The 22,141-nt window shown below is 32.8% G+C and overlaps 1 protein-coding gene across 5 annotated transcripts in view; it reads right to left on the bottom strand.

The window, feature by feature from the left end:
* The window catches only part of POT1 (protection of telomeres 1), a 69,647-nt gene that overhangs the window by 23,824 nt on the left and 23,682 nt on the right, over positions 1-22,141 (bottom strand). For all 5 annotated transcript variants that reach the window (XM_045855786.1, XM_045855788.1, XM_045855785.1 and 2 more), the window contains 3 exons: positions 18,561-18,691; positions 11,126-11,416; positions 2,383-2,538 (listed from right to left, as the gene is read on the bottom strand). In XM_045855786.1, coding sequence (XP_045711742.1) covers positions 2,383-2,538; positions 11,126-11,416; positions 18,561-18,691 — 578 coding nt within the window. The remainder of the gene's footprint in view (positions 1-2,382; positions 2,539-11,125; positions 11,417-18,560; positions 18,692-22,141) is intronic.

Genomic DNA, 22,141 nt, shown 5'->3' with positions numbered 1-22,141 from the left:
TATACCAGACAAATGTTACTTAGTCTGTTGGTAATGTCAGATTCCAGAAATTCAAGGAGGGAGTCTTAACCAAATAATTATAAAAACTACTTTAAAAAACTGTTACAAAAGCCCATTTCAAAGCAGAAAATTAAAAATAAAGCAAGGCAAATAAGGGTATTACGAAATCTCTAGCCATTTAGAAATAATTTAAAGATTCCACATAAACTCTCATGAATTTCACTTTGCGTTTAATATTTTTAAAGATCTCTACATGTCCAAAAATAACAAGTCAAATTACAGCTCTTAGGTCACTAAAGGTGAAACATAATTAGTACTACATGTTTTATAATTATTTTTAAATTGTGTCAGGATAAGACTGGGGAATGGAAAATACACTGCTCTAACTTCTAGACAAAAGGTTTAGTGTGTCTGTGTGTAAAATGTTTCGACAAGGAGATAACTTAAAAGCAAGGTTTAGGAAAAACCTTAGGCAACTTTCGCTGTAAAATATGTTACATGTATGTCAATTATATTTACTTTATAATTGCCTTAACTGTCCTCTTTAGTTAAAAAAAAAAAACAAAAAAACCACACATTTTTTTTCCTGTTCCTGCACAGTAAAAATGTGTTCCATGTATTTTGGTAAAATAATGCAGTTTTAAACAGCTGTCTTCAAGTGCTGATGGAAATTCATTTGTATCACTGCCATCTGCCTCTGGGGCATCTTAAATTAATACGAAATTGTTGAGATAGAGTTGTCGCAGAAAAATAAAATGTGATATTAATGTACATTAGAAAGCCTACAGTTATATTACTTTTACACAAAGAAAATCCTTTTCATTTTTCTATTACATTGCAGATATGCCCTATCTTTAGAAAAAATTAGGTGCTCTGTATTTTAATTGTGTGCTCACAGCACCCTCTAGTGGGTGAGGTGAAGCAGACAAAAAGGGAGATGGAAAAAAATCTGAAAAAAAGAAATCACAGTACTCTGATTCACTCATTTACCAGGAGGTTTTATTTACTTCACCCTTACTGCATGGAAAGCCCTGTGCTGGCTGCTGTTCAGGAGTTGGGTAGGGAAATCAGGACAAGCCAGGAGAACAAAAAGATATATAGAAGCGGCACAGGGAAAGAGAAGGGCATTAAATAGTGAAAGTAGATCTAAAATGTTTTTCACTTATAAAAGAAACCTACATTTTTAAGACTTTAGAACTAGCTTCAGCATTACTTCAAAATAAACTAATCAATACAGATAAAAATCAGGGAAAAGCATCCAAGATATACCTGCAAAAGTGGACTTTCTTGAATGTGTCAGAACATGTGCTCACACACAGGCATAAAGAAATAACAAAGTGCAGTTATTGCCTTCTGAGATCCTAACTTCAAACTAATTTATTGATTTGGATTTATTTTAACACAATGCACAAGTGGAAATATTTCTTCCTCTAAGTACATGTATTTGCAAAGGAAAACTGGGTACTAAAATTCAGTTCTAAATAACTGCAATTCACTTTTAGTTTCCTTCCTATAAGTAGGCTGTAAAATTTCCTATAAGTAAGCTGTATAGGAAGCTCTAAAGGTGGGATGGATCTATTTGCAATAAAGAAAATCATTTCTTTATACTGGTTAAAAAAATGGCTCTGGAAACAGACAGTGTAGATTCAAATACTAGTTTCACCCAAGTAGTTGTGAATTCTTGGGCTTAAACTCTGAGTGTCTGTTTTCTCATTCATAAAATGGGAATGATGCTAGTTCCTACTGCACAGGATAAAGCTAAATACAGATGAAAGGCTTAACAAATGCAACTATTATCATTATTGTTATTATTAATGATGTCATTCTTTGCCAAAAAGAGTATTTGCAAATAAGATAAAATAACGTGAAAAAATTCCTTAAAATATTACTAAACAAAAAGTACCAAATGTAAACAGTGTACTTTTACCTAAAACTATATCCCCAAAACAGTGCACAGTACATGTACACAAATGAAGACACAATATGATGGTCAAGGTGGATTAATAATTTCTTAAACTAATAAGTACAAGGGTTAGCATATTATCAAGCCAAAAATTAACAAAGCTTAATGTTTAAATTTGCAAATATTTTATAAACCATGTCATTGTAAAGCAATATTTCTTAAACAATTTTCTTTATTTTCATAGTATAACTGTGTACACATTTAAGATATTCAGGAAGTGTTCTTTACTTTTAAAAAGCTGTTCAAGCCACTGTATTTTAATGCACACAATTTATTTTGAATATTCATTTCACAAATTAAAAAATAAAGAAAATAAAAATTTGGAGTTAATTTCTAGACCTCAAATATCATGTATAAATGTGATTACCACCAGATTTATAAAAATAAAAAATAGCGAACAGCTTGCTACTCAACATCACCTTCAGAGATTTTGCCGCTTGAACATGGTTATCATAGACTAAGATGTCTACTGTCAGATTCTGCAGCCGGTGGATGTAACTCAAATCGCCATGAAAAACAAGGTCTTGTATTAGGACTCTCCAGGATGGATACGGTGGCCGGGTGCCATCCCACACCTGTCATAGAGAGGAGAGCAAAGTTTAATCGCCTTTTATAAATCTGTGGAGGCTGAAAGGGTTTTATTTGCTGATAACATAACTTAAAAGTAAATATTTTCTAAACTTTAAATATGACGTGTATCCTTTTCTGATTGTAAAGGACTGCATATGGACAGGTAATATAGACAATGTAAAGAAAAATGATCAGACTACTATGACCATAGAAAAAATGTTAACCAATTGTTGAACTTACTTTATCTTTTTTCTTCTGTACATATATTTTTTAAAGATCTTATTTATTAATTTTTTAGAGAGGGAAGGGAGGGAGGGAGGGGGAGAGAGAGAGAGAGAGAGAGAGAGAGAGAGAGAAACATCAATGTGCAGTTGCTGGGGGTCATGGCCTGCAAACCAGGCATGTACCGTGACTGGGAATCGAACCTGTGACACTTTGGTTCACAGCCCGTGCTTGCTCAATCCACTGAGCCACGCCAGCCAGGGCCGTATTTTTTAAACTGGCATTATATTCTGCTTTTTCGTTTCCTAGCATATTGTTGAGCAATTTATCAGGGAATTTAAATATTCTTCTCTAATAGGATTTTCAATGGCTTTGTATTGTTTTATGGTATGGATACAAATTTATTAAACTCATAATCCCTTTATTGGTCATTTGAGTAGTTTTAAATCTTTCATGCTATTTTAAATAACTTAGTAATTATCTTATATATAAACTTTTATGAATATTTGTTAATATTCTAAAGTATAAATTCCTAGCTTTTAGGAATATTTGTTCAGTTTGTTCTGATTTGGGAAAAGGCTTTAAAAGTACAGCTAGGAGCATTTTGCTTATGAATACAAATGAATAAACATCACGGATCTAGAAAAGGAGGAGGTGTGCTGAACTGCTACGTAAGGTGTTCAAGAACAGGGCACAGGAGATGTGTGTGTGCACTACCCCATCTTGAAGACCCGAGCCAGTCTGTATGGTGCTTGAAGAGCACCATACACAGATACATGTCTGTGTAGGGTTTGAAGAGATGGCCCGGGCTACGTTGCTCTATGAAAGCGTATGACAAGACACTTGGGATGAGGTGAGAACGCCTCTGCATGTCAGAAGTTTGGCTGGACAGAAGTAAATAGGCCATCTGGATTAAAAACACCACTATATTTGTATAGAGAAGGTGTCTGCCAGTGTCAGATTATAGAGGAAGAAATACTGAATAATGGTGACACTGCTAAATTACAAATAAATAATTAGGAGTTTGTGTCACTCATTCTGTTTCCTAAATAATTCAAAGAACCAGTACAATTACTTGGGGAGCAGTAATATCATCTGTCACAAACATTTTTCTCCACTTGGAATTTGTTCTCAGACTGTTTCTGTGACTTTAAAATGGCTTTACAGCCCAATTCACAAGTCTTTTGAGGGAGGGAAGGAGCGGGCCCAGTGTTGCTATATCGCTTTATGCTCCAATTTTACCTGCCTAGAAATCAGACTTTTAACAATCTTACTTTACCAATTTGAAATGTTATTTTTATCACGTACTGAATTACCATAGATATAATAGAAGACCATTCCTGAGGTTCCTAATCTTTTCCACTGGTCAGTCTTACTATAGCGCTAATTATTATAATTGTGTAACATATTCTAATATCTGACATGGACCTCCCACTTAGTTTTCTTTGGTAAGCCTTTCTCACTTTTATTCCTGATTATTTAATGTTTCTAATAAACTTCAGAATTATAACCAATTTAAAAAACAAGAATGTGGCTTTAATTAAAATTGAATTTTATTTATAAACACTTTAGGAAAAAATAAAAATCTTTCAATCATCCAAGTTTTCTTTGAAGTTCCTCAGTAAAGCTTTGTAGTTTTCTTCACAGAAGTTCAGGTATTTCTTGCATGAACTTTCCTATTTTACAGTCATTGAGACTTTGAAAGATCTTTTGTTCAATTATCTGTTCTATTTATTAACAAGATGTAGGAGAGCCATATTTTACTAATGTCTTAAATCAGCTGATTGAATAATTTTATTTATCCAAATAGCTTCAATTAATTGTTGGGATTTTTATATCTTGAGTACTAACTTTTTCCTTTTTTTTATAGTTAAATTGCTCATTTCTTTTTCTCATCTTCGTGAATTCCCCAAGACTTCCTGAACATTTTATTTTATATATTTAGTTTTTAGATTTAGTGGGATGACAGCATTTTATAATAGAGAAATAGTTGGGTCTTCTCTCGTTTCTGGCATTACTGACTCCAGAATTCAAGTCTAAATATTGTCTATTTACCATATGACAGAAATTATTTACCAAGTTAAGAAGGCATACTTCTATTTTTAAAAATTTTTTAAGATGTTTATCCTATTATAGTTGTCTCACTTTTCCCTCCTTTTAAAACCTCCTTACCCCAGCCCTACCTTCCCACAGTCAATCCCACACCACTGTTCATCTCCATGGATGATTCATATATCTTTGTCTAATCCATTCACCGTATTTCAACCAGTCCCATCCTTTCCCCTTCCCCCTTATACTTATCAGTGTACTCCTTGTCTTTGTGTCTCTGATTCTATTTTGTCTGTTAGTTTATTTTGCTCCTTAGATTCCAGTTATAAGTGAGATCATATGGTATTTGTCTTTCATTGGTTGGCTTATTTCACATAGAATAGTCTCCAGTTTCATCTATGCTGTCACAAAAGGTAAGAATTCCTTCTTTTTTACTGAGACGTATATTCCATTGTGTAAATGTACTACAGCTTTTTTATCCACCCATCCAATGATGAGTGTTTAGGCTGATTCCAAATCTTGGCTACTGTAAGTAATGCTGCTATGAACATATGGGTGCATAAGTTCTTTTGAATTGGTGTTTTGGAATTCTTTGGGTAGGAACAAAAGTTCAGTATCACTAGCAATCAGAGAGATGAAAATTAAAGTCACAATGAGACATCTTACATCTGCCATCATTAATAAATCAGCTATCGGCTGATAGCGATACATCGGCCATCATTAATAAATCAGCTATCGGCTGATAGCGATAAATCGGCTATCATTAATAAATCAGCAAAGAACAAGTGCCAGCGAGGATGTGGAGAAAAGGGAATTCCAGTGCATTGTTGGTGGGAATGCAGACTGCTGCAAAGCACTCTGGAAAATAGTATGGAGTTTCCTCACAAAATCGAAAATGGAACTGCCTTTTTACCCAGCAATTCTACTTCTGGGAATATATCTATTTTGCTAAATAGTTTCATAAATATTTTTAGAAAGTTGTATTATTTATTTTTAGAGAGAGGGGAAGGGAGGGAGAAAGAAGGAGAATTATTAATATGTGAGAGAAACATTTATCAGTTGCATCTCGTGTGCCCACAATCAGGGACCCGGCCCACAATCCAGGCATGTGCTCTGATTGGGAATTGAACCAGCAGCCTTTTGGTTTGCAGAACAATGCCCAATGCACTGAATGACACCAGTCAGGGGCATTTCCATGAATATTTAAAAAATTTACTAATACGATAACATAACTTTTAACATGCATGGAGATAACTAAATTTCCTGAAATTGAACCATTCTTGATTTCTAAAAATAAAACATTCAGGTTTTCACATTTATCAATAAAACTTCGATGTGCGTCCTTGTTTTGTGCAATATCTGAGCTCATAATCATTTTAGTAGTTAAGTCAATAATTTAAAATGTTTTAATTAGATTTAAATTTTAAAAATAAAAAATAATTTAATGTAGACTGATATTTATGAATATAAGTTAAATATAATATTTTATGAAGTTTAAACTTCCTCAATATATGTAAATATACATTTGTATCAATCCTAATTTAGAAAATTCTTTCATCTTTTTAAAAATCAGAATAACCTGATTTTGCTTCTTAAACTTTTGAATTTATTTATCATATTTTTGTTTTTTTAAAAAAATGCCTTTAACTATACATAACAATTTTTACATCTTATTGTTAGGAAACAGGTACTTAACTGTTGGGAAATGGGTACTTTCATACATGAAGGTAAACTTAGCAAGAGCTATCAAAATGTCAAATGCACATAATCCTTGCATCAGCAATTCTATTTCTAGCAATTTATGTTCACAACTCTGGGCACCCATGTAGAATGACAAATGCTTAAGTCAACTTCCTAAATGCATCTATAGGATACAAGTATAGAAACATACCATGCTTCCATATGATAAAGACAAAGCAATTGAATAGTGCCCCTCCTCCAATTCCTGTTTATGTGGAACATTTGAATGTGATCTTATTTGGAAACTGTTTCTGCAAACATAATTAGTTAAAATGAGGTCATAATGAATTAGAGTGGGTCCTAAATCCAATGTGACTGTGTCCTTATAAGGAAACATAAAGGGATAGAAGTCCATTTGATAACGGAGGCAGAGACTGGAGTGGTGCATCCGGCAAGCCAAAGAATGCCAGCAACCACCAAAAGCTAGCAACAGGCAAGGAAGGATTCCTTCGAGAAAGGCCCTGCTGAAATCTGGATTTTGGGCTTCAGGCCTCCAAAACTCTGAAATATATGTTATGTTATGTTATGTTATGTTACATTATTATTTTATTTTATTTTATTTTTTCTTTTTAAAAAAGATTTTATTTACTTATTTTTACAGAGGGGAAGGGAGGGACAAAGAGGGGGAATGAAACATCAATGTGTGGTTGCCTCTAGTGCATATCACCTACTGCGGACATAGCCTGCAACCCAGGCTGCCCTAACTAGGAATCAAACTGGTGACCCTTCTGTTCGCAGGCCCGCGCTCAATCCAGAGCTACACCAGCCAGGGCAGTGTTTTCACCATTACCATAAGCAACACAGCTTATGGTAAAAAAAAAAAAAAAAAAAGATATTCAAGAAATTGAGTCCAGTATTTTAAACAAAAGAAGAAAAAAAAGATCTTGACAAAAATTCCTATGTATTAATATAAATTACACAGTAAATTATGGCAGCTTTAAAAAACTTATGATAATGACTGTTTTTTTTTTTATGTAATATTCAGTCTTGTTCTTAGATTAGTTATACAACATTCCTCTGCTGTTTCCATACAAATAACTAACTGGTGAGAATCAGAATAGTTCCTTTAATGTAATGATTTTCTGGATTATGTTATGCTTTTTTATCTCTAAACCACATTACAAATTAGATACAAAAACTATCTACCAGCTCCGATTTCCAACACAGCACATAAGCAACACAGCTTATGGTAATTTGTTATGGCAGCCCTAGTAAACTAACACAAGAACTTTTTAGGTAGTGATGCAGAAAAATCTTTATGTAAAAATAAGTAAAAAAAGCAGACAGAGTGGTATGTATAGTCTGCTATCATATGTATACAAAAGGAGAAAAATATTTACATACAAACTAAAATATGTCTGAAAAGATATTCCAGCTCTGGCTGGTGTGGCTCAGTGGGTTGAGTGATGTCCTGTGCACTGAAAGGTCACGGGTTCAATTCCCAGTCAGGGCACATGCCTGGGTCCAGACCAGGCTTCCAGTTTGGGGTGTGTGAGGGGCAACTGATCAATGTTTCTCTCAAACATCAATGTTTCACTCCCTTACTTTCTCCTTCCCTTCCCTTTTTTATAAAAAAAAAAAAGATATTCAAGAAACTCACTTTGTAGTTACTAGTTTTTGGAAGAAGAGACAGAGAAGATGGAGTCAAGAGAGGAACTTGAGGAAAAAAACTTTTCACTACATATTTAAAAATTGTTATTAACATTATATTCTTAAAAAACTATAATTATAATTCATTTCTCCTTGAAACAACAGGATGTGGGGAATACTATCTTTCTTAACATCCAAGTTTTTGGTTTGTAACACATTTCAATTTATACGATTATTGATTCTAGTCAAAAGAATATATTCCCTAATGTCTCTTTCTGAGAAATAAGTATTTGTAGTAATTTTTCTATGGTAAAATTATTAGCATAATTATTACCTTAAGATTCAATCAAACTGTTTTCATTGTTAAGTTACAAATATCCCACAGTGAATTCTACTACATTTGAGTTTGAAAATACACAATTATCAATAAAATAACTTTCACATTTTAACCCACAATTTTTTTCATAATGTGTTATAATACTGGTGATATGAATCTAATCAGGTAATTTTTAAAAATGATTAAATTGATTTCTAACTCCTGAGTCAAGTATTTTATACAAAAGAAGAAAAAAAAGATCTTGACAAAAATTCCTATGTATTAATATAAATTACACAGTAAATTATGGCAGCTGTAAAAAACTTATGATAATGACTGTGATTTTTTATGTAATATTCAGTCTTGTTCTTAGATTAGTTATACAACATTCCTCTGCTGTTTCCATACAAATAACTAACTGATGAGAATCAGAATAGTTCCTTTAATGTAATGATTTTCTGGATTATGTTATGTTTTTTTATCTCTAAACCACATTACAAATTAGATACAAAAACTATCTACCAGCTCCGATTTCCAAATGATCTCTGGCTGTTCAAAACAAAACATTAAGAAGATGAGGCTGTGCATATCGAAGAAATGTGATAACTTAAAGTAAACCTAATTGAAGAGTTTACTGCTCAGAAAGTAAGTTGTGTCAATAGAATAGAAAAAAATGTGGATTAATGTTAGTAGGAGTACAGATATATTAAACCATGATTTTAATGCAAATCATTGGTGTAATATATCTACTAGAATAATTAAAATGAATGCATCAAAGTCACTAACAAAGGGACCAATATTAATATCATATGTGGACTGAGACAGGAAATAATTATCCTATATTCCATGCTGACCAGATCTCATTTGGAAAACGTCTGGCTCTTTTTGTTTTTAAACATAATTTTAAAAAGTTATTTCTGGTTTGCAGTAGGAAAATCAATTTCAGAAGAAAAAAATCACTTAAAATTTAACTCTCCAGGGATAAAGAGAGTACCATATCGCTATACTTTCTTTTCAATATATGTTTGGTATGTACATAAAATATTTTTAGTGTATAAAAGCTGCATTAATCACTAAATAGAATAACATGGATATCTACCTTAATAAATATATCTACAATGTCATTTTATAGTCACAGAATATTCTATAATACATAAATATTTCAAATAATTCCCTATTATTACTATCTGAGTTTTTTCTAGTTTTGTTACTATAAGAAATATAAGATTAAATATCCTTTAAATGTATTTTTCCACATTTTAAAGAACTAAAATAAATTTATGAAAACAGAATTGAGTCAGAGAATATACAAAGACTTGATATTTATTTTAAACTGTCCTCAAGAAAGTCTTATTAATGAATTTCTTACATTTATTTCTGAATGCTGTACTTGAAAATAACATCTACATGATAGCTGTTTTCCCGGATCTGAAAAGGCTATCTATAAAAACGGGATGGAGACATATGTTTTGTTGCAGAGAGAAAATGTTGATTCAGCCAGGTCAGCTAAAAGGCAGCTGATTTTATCTCAGAATTTGGAATTTTCTAACAACACACTAGTCAAAAGATAGCGTGCATTCTCCACACAGCAGAGGCCGTGTCATTGGAAGTACTCAATAATCAGTAAATGCTCATTTGTTAACGGCATAACTTTGGGCAGAAATCATGACTGCTTGACCAAAGTTTCTTTTCTAATTTTGTTAGGATGCTTTTATTGCAGTTTTAGCTTCAGCTTTTTCATACTTGACTTATTTAACTTTCTTTATAGCATGCCTTACACTTTTAGAGTAATGTATATATAAACATGCCATTTTCAACTTTATACAATATTGTGCTCAATGGTTTCTATCTTCCCCATTCCTTAGCGTGGGTAAGGTGTAAGTGATAACAATGCCAAACCCCAGTATTTGTCCAAGCCCCACTACAGGCCATTTCTTGTCCTATTGTTCCAAAGAGTAGAAGCTAAAGAAATAACCACAGGTGCAAGGCTGAAGCAGTGTTTGTTCAAATGAAATCTGCCTCGGATGGGGAGGTGCGGATAACATCAGAAAACTATGTTCTCCAAAAGCTATTCATGCTTCAACGGGCACAGTTGTAAACAAAGATTAGATGGGTCTTATTTAGATGGGTCATTTTTTTTATCCTGCTGATTTAAAAACAAAAGAGTGATAAACATTCCGAAACTATCTGTGATCTACCCATGAAGCAGGCTGACAAATGGCATGGGACAAAACTCAACATCAAATGGCCAGGAAAGTAAAAGGGAAGAGGAGCTAACATAGCAGGGAATCGGAAATATGCATATGTAGAACTGCAACAAAAAAACAGTAATATTTTTAGTATTAAAATAAGAAATACATATTTTATTAGTACTAAAATAAAAATAATTTATTAGTATTAAAATGAATGCATAAATAAATAGAACACAAACTATACTACATTTAAAATATAGATCTGATAATACTATTTTTCTCTAGAAGTACAGGATAAAGAAGAGAAATTCAAGAGTAGAGTTGCATGGATATCCAGGCTTATCAAAAATGGTAAGTTAGATTTTAAGTTCATAATATAACATGCAGTATGGATAATTAGTCCATCAGAATGCTAAAATATAAGCTCTTCATGAACATGTAGGTGGTGCTAACTTATAATTGCAAGTGTTTAAAAATAACTACCTTTAGCAGAAATGATGCTCCATCCACTTCCGCTTTCCCCAAGAGTTGGCAGGTCAGGTCGAAGTACTGCATTGGCTGAACATCACACAATTTTACTGATGTAGAAGAAGGTGAAATATGAGTAGATGCCCAAGAACGTAAAGTTTCTACCATTTTGTGGTCCTCGGTTGTGAAGTTAAAATTCTTGTTTGAAGTACGAGGTATGACAGGAGCTCCCAAAGTCCCCTCGAATGTTAAAGACGCAAAGCCAGAGCTGGTGATACCTTGAGTCTCATTTTTATATACTTGGATCTAAGAAAGTGGGACAAAATAGAAAACAATACAGAAACAAACAAAGCTGCTTACTGATGCAAACCTTGAGAGATCATAAAATCTTGCCAGTAAACAGAGGACACAATTCTTTAACATTTCATTTATTTAGCATATGAAATATAAAATCAACCAGGTTCCATCAAGATCCCCAAGCACCATGTAAACTGTAAAACACTGTGCAAAATCTATTCCTATTTTTTAAAGAGCTAGCTAGGTGTTAGACTCCCTAATCCCATCAAGCTTGTACTTTAACATTTATTAGTTTTAATTTATTGAATGAAAAATAACAAGTGACAATTACTTAAGAATGTAACACAGAAAACCAGAACACCTAAAATACGAGTTTGAAGTCAATACAATGCAGCTGAGAACTGAGATATGCCGGCCTATCTTTCTGAATTTGAAGCTCAGGCATTAGATGCACGTGCATTTATGATAGTTACATCTTAACAAAGCACCCCTTTTTTTCACCTTGTAAAATGCTTCCTCCTTTCTGATCTCTTGTAAACTCTGATATTAATGTAGTTATTTTATTTTCCTAATGCTTACTGTTTGCTTTGTGTATCTTTTCTACAGCTTTACTTCCAACTTATTTTCATCATCTTGTAAAGATATATTTGATTCTTGCTCTTTTTTTTTTTAAAAGATTGTATTTCTTTTTAGAGAGAAAGGGAGGGAGAGAGGGAGCAAAACATTGCTGTGTGAGAGATACATCAATCAGGTGCCTTTTGCACACCTCGACTAGGGACCTGGCCTACAATCCAGGCCCTGACTGGGAATTGAACCAGAGACCTTGCAGTTCACAACTGACACTAAATCCACTGAGCCACACCAGCTCGGGCTGATTCTTGCTTTTTATCAGTCTATTTTTTCCTTGCAAAAGGAGTATTTAGTCCATTTAAATAAATGTAATTATTGAATGGTTATATTTAAGTCTATTATATTACTTGTTTTCCTTACTTGCTTTAAAAAACTTCAATTGTTTCTTTCCTGCCTTATTTTGAACATATTAGTGTTCCATCTACTTCTTAGCTATGAATGAATCCTTAACATCTTTATCAATTTGTAATAAATATTGTTCTACTACATACCTATTTTTCATATCCCCATTTTATACTTTTTACTGAAAGTGTCATAATTCTCGAAGGTCAGAATCTCTCAGAGGTATAATTCCTTTTACCACCCCACCCACCCCTTGTGCTGTTACTGTCATATTTTTCTACATGTTTTACACACCTGGCCTTCCAGTATTATTCTTTCTTTTAAATAGCCATTTATCTTTTAGTAAATTATAGTTAGAAATTCCAAACACTATATCTGCTCATTAATTAACCAATTTTGGTCATTTCCTCATGATCAAGATTCTAGCAGCAGCATTCCTCCCTACCCTGAACACCAACCTTTACCATTTTCTTTGTCATGAAGATATTCTAGCTACGGATGCTCTCATTTTCAATTACATAAAAATGTCTTGATTTTACCCTAATTTGTAAGGTATTTGGTTTCTAGATACTAAATTCTAGGTGAATAATTTTTTTATCATCTCTTAAAATCCATCCTGACTTTGTTTCCCAGGTGTTATTCATGGTAAGTAATCAAAGATGAGTGGTATCATCATTTCCTAATATGAAATGTGTCATATTTCTACAACAGGTAATTTCAAGATTTTTCTGTCTTTTTCAATGCCATCATGATTTGTTTAGATGTGCTTTTCTTTGTGGTACCATGCATGGAGAATACCTAGTTTCTTGGATCTGTAAGTCAATATTTTCCATCAAATTAGGAAAAAATTCTGGTCCTTATTTCTATAAATACTTTCACATTCCTATTCTCTTCTCCTGTATCTCATAGACATGTTATACCATGTGATATTATTCCACAGATCCCTCAGGGTCTATCAATTTTTCTTTAATCCTTGTTCTTCAGGTTACATAATTTCTATTGTTTTATCCTCTTGTAAACGTTAACATGTCCGATCTGCTGTTTGGAAGTATTCAGTCATCAGTAAATGCTCATTTGTTAACAGCATAACTTTGGGCAGAAATCATGACTGCTTGACCAAAGTTTCTTTTCTAATTTTGTTAGGATGCTTTTATTGCAGTTTTAGCTTCAGCTTTTTCATACTTGACTTATTTAACTTTCTCTACAGCATGCCTTACATTTTTAGAGTAATGTATATATAAACATGCTATTTTTAACTTCAAACACTTCATTAAATGTAAATGTTTCATTTCATTTCATTTGCTATTCTTTTCAGTTACTCAATTTCAACTAGGTTATTTGTTAGTTTCCATTTCTTGCAGGAATTTCTTATCTTGCATTAACCACAGTTTCTTTTATTTACTGAACTTATTTTGCTTAATTCTTTGAAAATATTTATAAGTGCCTTATAGTCTTGTTTTAAAAATGTAACATCTGAGCCACTGTGAAGTTCATTTGGAGTTAATGGGATTTTTTTTCTTGACTATGGGTAATACCTAAAAAATTTCTTTTTATGAATAGCATTTTTTCATCTTTACTAGACATTGTGGATGATGTTCTGTCAAGGCTCTAAATTTTGTTACTTCCTTCTGACCAACACTGACCTTGTTTTTATTGGCACTTCAGTTGTTGGATCATCATCTGGCACTTACAAAGGCAGTTAAATGATCAGTTAACTTGTTTGACACATATTTATGCTTCATTAGAATGAAGCTGTGGAAAGCTCAAAGTGTTTCCCCAAGTCCTTCTGCCTGCTAAGACTCATCCTGCAAAATTATCTTCCCCACAGAACTTGTTTTAGGTTTTGATAAACATATCTAGAGTAGGCTTTACTCTAGCATTTGAACCTTTGTGAAGTGATGAGAACTTTTAGTCTCAGCTGAACAGCCAACATATTAAAGAGATATTAATAAGTTTATTTCTGACTAGGTTAGACCTCCAGCATCCCACTGCTACACCTATAGTATCTGTTTCATGTTTAAGCACTAAGTGCAACCACACAGCAGCTCCTGTCATCCTTAGGTAGTCTTACCCTATCCATGTACAGCTCGGCTTTGTGTAAGTGTTCATGGGCAACAACCCTACTTAGCAGACTTTTGGCCGTCCCCCTCAGTATAATTCTGCCACCTTTGGGGAACTGTCTTGAAGATTCCAGCTGCCTTGAACTTTGATCTTGGTTGGCTCCCTCAGATTAGCAAGACCACTATTTTCTGCTTGCACTTCAGTGCGCTGTGCAGTGGTTGCAAAACTGGCCCCAAGCAAAGCTGTGATGACCATGTGGCTTACTCTATCAGTTTCTCTTCTCTCTGATCACAGATGCCTGTTGTCCAATGCCTGAAAACAGCTGGCCTCATATATTTTGTCCATTTTTTTTATCTTTATAGCAGTAGGGCTAGTCTAGTACCGGTTAATTTCTCAGAGACATAATAAGTTCGCTCTGTAGATTCTAATCATACTTGTCCCATAACAGATCAGTCAACTTGTTTTACACATATTTAAATGAGGTTTGTTATTTGTGTATTTGCTGATCTTTTTTAATTTAGGCTTTACTTAAATTTCCAATCATTCTTGGTTCTGTGTTTTTCTTTCTTTGTATAACAAATTCCATGTCCACTAGTCTATACTGTTGATCAAAGTTCGCCTCTGCTGACCATTAAGGTAACCACTCTAGTCATACCATCCCCATCTCTAGATTGTAAAACAGAAATAACCTCAGAACAGATCTACATTCATGCCTGTTCCTTAAAATCCATTCACTGTCCATGGAAACATCAGAGTGCTTTTTCAAAATATAAATCTAATCATTCTATTTAAACCAATCTAATGACTTCCCACTAAACAGAATAAAATCTAAACAACTTACTTATCACAGGCAATGTATGAACTACCCTCTACCTTCCTCTCCAGGTTCATCTTGTACCACCTTCTCCTATAGTTAGTTGGCTAAGATTCATTATGGCCTTCTTTCTGTTCTCCTAATACCAGGCTCATAACTACCCCAGAACCTTAGTACCTGTATTTTCTTCCACCTGCCTGGAAAACATGTTTCCTCATATCTCAACAGAACTTCTATTCCCCATCTTTTGAGGTTTGAGTCTTATGCCCCCTCATTAGAAAGGCCTTTTCTGATTCTGTTTTATTTTCTTCATAGCAGCTATCACTATCTGAACTTACTTTGGCTTACACATTTACTTTTAACAAGTGTCTGTCTCCATTAAAACAAGACTATAAAAAATAGGCACTCAAAAAATATTTGTTGAAAAAACAAACAGAGGCCTTGACTCTTGTTTTACTTATATTTTCACTATGAACAATGATCTCCAAATTGTGAGGAGTCAAAAAACCGAAAACCAAACAAACAAAAAATAAACAAACAAAACACACAAAAAAGAAACCCTGACAAGATGAGACATGTCTGTATTTTTAATGGCCTTGTCCAACTGAAAACAAAACAAAAAAAATTTTCAGGCTATTCAAAACTAACTGAGCTATCAAGACAAAGAGTGTAAGACACACTATTAGATCTAAATAGGAACATTTTATAGCAGCAAAGAAATCAATCTTATAGGAAGAAATCTTAACCTAATTCTATATAGCAACCTCAAAACAGAAAAAACATAAAATGTAATTAAACAAAGGAGCCTAAATCCAAGTAGAAAAAGATAAATCTTCTGTACCAGTGGAGTCTTTAAAAGATGCTTTTCAATAACTCATAAAATAAGTATGTACAAAATCAGAAAGAATGTAGGTCTGAATAATACAGTTAACAAACACGATCTAATTTATATTTATAGAGCATAGCACTGAACAAGGTTCACTTGAGTGTTCACAGAGCATTTACTAAAATGAGCTATACACTAAAAGAGTGATTTTCAACCAGAGTGCCCCAAGAGGGACAATGACATGCAGCGAGAAAGTTTAAAACATGCAATACCTGATTATTTAGTCAGCATCACTGACCTATTTATTTCCCTTACATTGTCAAAAAAAAAAAAAAAAAAGAAAACTAACATAACGATAGTCATCCAGTGTGAAAGACTCTAAATTATATCTATTTTTTTAAGATCAGCAAAAAATACATTTTTTAGTGTGCTACAGATTTGAGTAATTAGTTTATGTTTGCCATGGATTAAAAAGGTTGAAAATCATTATGCTAGAGTATAAAGTAAACATCCACAAATTTCAAAATAGTAAACATTTCAAAGTCTGTTCTCTGACCAAAACACACAGCAATAATAAAAAGTTATCTATAAAATAAATAAAAATAATTTATAATAAATAATTTAAAATATACTTCTAAATGTATTTATAGAAGTATATTGATTTCAGAAAAGCAATCAACTGGAAATTAGAAAATATATTGAACTGAAGGATAATGAAATTGTTACAAATTAAAACTTGACTAAAACTAAAGTAGTACATAGAGAAAAATCTATAGGCATAAGTGATTATTTTACAAATTAAGAAAGGCTGAAAATCAGAGATTCAGACTTCTAACTCAAGAAGCTACACAAATATATCTCAAACCCAAGGAAAGTAGGAGAAAAACATATGAAAAATAGAAATATACATAAAGAAAAATCAAAGTGAAAAGCTGGGTTTTTGAAGAGCTTAATAAAAATGATAAACCTAGGAAAACTGATTTGGAAAAAAAGAAGAAACACATTATAATATCAAGACTGCAAAAAAAGAATGTATCATTACAAATCCTAAAACATGTAAAAAATAAGTGATGTTATGACCAACTTTATACTGACAAATTTAATTGGGGTAAAACAGACACAAACATTTCAAAAATTAAGTTTATCAAAGCATTTTAATTGGTTAATAAAAACCTATCAATCAAGACATCACCAGACTCAGATAGCACCATCAGTGGATTATTTCAAGCATTTAAGGATAAAAAAGAAATCCTGCACAAACTCTTCTGAAAGTGAAAAAGTGGGGACACTTCCTGCTTTCATGAGGCAGCATAGCTCTAATTAACCAAGACATTAAAAAAAAAAAAGAAAATTACAGATCTAAATATAAGACAGAATAACAGTAAATGACTTAAAGGAAAACTGAGGAGCCATCTCCACCAGGTAGAGCAGACAAAGAGTTCTTCAACAGGACATAAAAAGTACTGACCATAAAGGATGCATTGTATGAACACAAGTATTTCAGTTTCCAACACTGTGTGAGAAAAAAGCTATTTAGTGAAGTTTGAATAAATCCATAATAGAGATTTAATAAGTTCTACTTTTATCTTCACCCATTCTCTACTGCTCATCTATTCTTAGGGAAAAAGGAACAGACAGAACAAGGGAGGTAATTCCCAGCATAGCTAAGAACAGAACACCTGGAATACTGTGCTCATTTAAAAGCATCACGCTGACCACGAGGGACACAGACTAACTGAAGTATTAAAAGAAAAAGAAAACCAAGACAATGAAGGGTCACATGGAAACCCATGTAAAAAGAGGAAAAATAAAGTGACGAAAATGTTTAAAACCTAAGAGACTGAAAACAACCAAGTATTGCAAAGGGGAGTTTTAAAAAGCCACATACTATTTAATAGATTTATTTTTATATCAAGGGCTTTCTTATATTTAATTATTTAACTGCTAGTATAACTTTAAAAAATACCTAAGTATCTGTTCATATTTCAATGCATTTCTCATAAATTATGAGAAATTGTAAAAGTGCAACTTTTTAAAAATTTTATATTTAGTATCTCAATGCTTTCTTGTACCTGAATTAATATAGCAAACAGGAAAGAATAATACAATCTCCCAATAGTCGTATACTTCTGTTGCTGTTGACCTAAGACTTTTTTAAAAAACAAAGTTCTGTATCAGATTCCACACTGAAAAGATTTACAACATTAATCTATATTTTGAAGAAAACAGAGAGCAACCAGTTTGAATCATGTCACCTAATACATTTTCCATGGAAGGAGGGGCAGGCAGTTTGTTCAAATGAAGAAATTTTCTAATATAAATTATCTGAAGTCTGATACTACTTACATTTCTTCCTATCTCTTGCAATGCTTGATGTCATATTCTAACAAAGCAACCACATAATTAGTGCTAACTAATTTTAGTGAACGATACAGAGTTGTCTTAAAAAATATAAAAGTTCTAGACAGTATGAATTATACCTTCAGCCTGTGAAAGCGAACGATATCTCCATTTTTATAAATTAGTGGAAGGCTTTCATAATTTCCACTGAAGAGCAGGCAGGTTAACTTTACTTTTGTCTGGTCCACAATTGTAACAACTGAACAATAATCTGGAAAATACAAAAATATTTTACCTGATTGTTAGTATTTCCAAGGATTTGACAAAATAACAATATGCCCAGTTCAAAATATCAAACCAACTTTATCCCTCCCTTTAATTAAGCCTTCTAAGATAAAAACACAAAGACATTTTCTTTGCTGTCAAAATGCACTACAAAATTATTCTGCAAGTGTTCCACAAAAACTAAATTCGGTGAAACAAAAATTAAAATCGTATAAATTATCTATAATGGCAAATGGTAATAGGATTGAGGGTGGGAGTAGGGGTGTGGGAGGTGAGGGAAAGTGGTGGTGGGAAAATGGAGACAACTATATTCGAACATTAATATAAAAATAAATAAATAAAAATAAATAAAATGTTTATTTCTTAATTAAAAAATAATTTTTATTACTTCGGAGTTAAAAAAATCATGATGCAGATAAACATACACAATATATCATTTATAAAATAAATATAAATTTAGAATGAAAGTAAAAGACCAGAAGATATTTGCAACAAATCTGATGATGAACCAATATATCACAGAAAAACCCTATGAAAACTGATTATAAAACCTAGAATTTCACAGTAAATATGTAATTCAAATGAGCAAACAATTCACTGAAAACTATATATATAATAACAAACTCAAATGAAAAAATGATTTGCTTGTTACCTCTAAAAGATTAAGCTGGGAAAATTTAATGATAGTTCAGTTGCCATGAAAACAGTAACTTCAAATATGGTGGTAGTAAAACTGTAACATGTGCTGCCTTTTAATATCCATTTCAGATAATTGCATACAAAACAATTGTGTTGACCCCCTACCCTTCCTGGTAGCCTAGTAATTACAATGTACAGATAGAAAAGAATAAACCCAGAACAGTGAAGTAATAGGAGAGAAGGGAAGAGAAAAAGGTAAAGGACAAAAGATACCAACGTATTTCAGGAAGATGGGGAAAGTAAATGGTTAAGAGATAAAACAAACAGAGGAGACTGCAAACCAGAAAATATTATAAAATGGCTACTGCTTTTTTGTCTCAGTGGATGGAAGCCGCTGACATTAAGAATGGAAGTGAAAAGTAGAGCCAAAATCAATGTTAATTATAAGTTCACACATAGAACCACTGTCTCAGAGTCCACCCATCCTGACCCCCTATTCCCTGTAAAAATGATGTCATACAGGCAGGCATTCTTAGTTTCTAACCCCATTGCTTCCTGGAGCTTAGCTGTTTTCCATGAGTTTCACTGATTAACTGGAAGTGGTAGCTTGTAGTAACGGTATCACCACTCAGAATAAAACCGTCCTTCATTATCACCGTGGTGGGCCCACAGCCTGGTAGCTCTCTTCCCACACACCCTAGACTGACACTTTCAATCAACACCCTATGTAAGTACTAACTGTCTTCATCAGATTTGCCATTCAAGGAAGAGATCAAGTTGGAAAAATAAACTTATAAAAAGCAAAGGTGAAAAATTTCTGTAGTACAAAATAAACCACACCTACATTTTTTAATGTAAAGACAGCAATTACCAGAAAAGGAACAAAAATGGAAGGCGGGAAGAAGAAAGGAAGGGAGGGAAGGAAGAAGAAAGGAACCTGGGAGGGAGAGGGGAAAGAGGGGTGAGCAGACAGAGGAGAGTGGAGGAGGGAAAGGGGAAAGAAATGGGAGGAGAAAGGGGGAAGAGAAGTGAGTAGGGAGGGAGAGAAAACAGAATCCTGATTCTGTGAGGGGGAAAAAATTCAGAGAACATTAAAAAAAACTTGAAAATAAAAACAAAACCTTAAGAAGCATCTTCAAAAAAAAAATGCTCATTTCTTCATATACTAACAGGATCCACCGAACTGAATTTTAGTTTTTGAGTTTCCTTTTTCAGTAGTTCTAACAATGTGAAGAGTGTTATTTCATGACTTTTTTTCCTCTCTCAGTAGTCTTCCAAAGATCATTAAAAAAAATAACAAATTTTACTTTTTTAAATTCAGTAAAACACATTCATATGCCATTGTCATATGGCTTTCACCATACCTTTTTAAAATATAAGATACATTATGGGATCTTAGTCATCTGTTTCCCTACTATATCATTAAATATGTTGTCATTTGATTATCTTACTAATTATGTCACCATTATTCCTACCTATACTAAAAGAAAGACAATTGATTTTAAAAATGGGCAAATAATGGAATTGACTAGAAAAATGATATGAGTGAAATTAATCTTTATTGCACTGCATTATTCAAAGAACTATAACACAATTCAACAAGATATAAAAAGGATTTGAAGACATTATCTTTGGAGTTTCTTCTTTAGCTTTATTTAAACACAGTTAAGAATTCAGAACCAAAAAGTTTTGCCAATTGTCACAGGGAAGAAAACTGACCGACAAAGTCCTTTAACCTTTATTGGGTGAATAAGAAACCAACAACAAAGACATAGAAGCACTTTACATTCTATTGATAATGATGAATGTATTTTGAATAAAACACAAACTCTCTAGAGGTTTTAAGTTATGTAAAATTCCAAGACAGAAAAACACAAGAACAAAGAGAAGTTTAGCCTAACAAAATCCAATTCAGGTATATATACATCATTGAACTATTTTTTTTTAATTTTTTGTTTCTTAATAACTTCTGTAAAATTACCTATCGCAAATTTATTTGTAATTTTTCACATACATTTCATATTTGTACCAGAAAACTATTTACTACTTATATTTACGATATTATTTTTGTTGCAGGAATTCTACACTATTCTTCTCATTTTAAATACTTCAAAATGAGCCAGTTTTGTAAACTGTGGATATAAGGCAACAACAAAACTGCAAATCTAACAAGGATAAATAACAATAAATTTAAATGTTAGCCAAGATTAACTGACAGAGCCCAGTAATATAAAAGCTCCACAGGGTCCACATAATTTTTAAGAGTATAAAAAGCTTGAAAACCACTGATCTAGAGCAACAACATTATACATTATGAAGGTAAAAATTCATAAAGTACACAGATCACCAGAAACAAGGTCTCTTGCAATTTCTACCACAAACTACAAAGAAGTAAAAAGTGGCCCTTCCCTCTTTCCAGTTCACAATAAAGAGCAAATGAGGTTAAGAAAAAATAATGAACTGCTTGAAAGTAAAGCTCTATCACCCTTAATAGGTTTCACAATCCCTTAACTTGACTCCATGGAACAACAGTTCCAGTGAATAAGAATCCAAGTGCATTAAAAAGGGTCCCATGCTCAAGTAATTTCAAATGAAAATATCTTAATAATAAAAAGGTTCCTTTCCTAAAAGTTGTAGAGGTTATGTGCAAATATACACTGTCATTCTCAAGAGCTAAGTATGCAGAATTTCCCACTTTTTCACAGAAAGTTTCACAGGACTAGTGTTTCTTCTACTAAAAAGGGCTTTGTCAAAAGCTTATGTAGATTAGGTCTGCAAGTAAAGGAACCTGTTTATT

Source organism: Phyllostomus hastatus, unplaced genomic scaffold, assembly GCF_019186645.2.
Source record: "Phyllostomus hastatus isolate PE091 unplaced genomic scaffold, TTU_PhHast_1.1 phas_scaffold_114, whole genome shotgun sequence".
Classification (NCBI taxonomy): Eukaryota; Metazoa; Chordata; class Mammalia; order Chiroptera; family Phyllostomidae; genus Phyllostomus; species Phyllostomus hastatus.
This window is presented reverse-complemented; position numbering and strand designations above follow the sequence as displayed.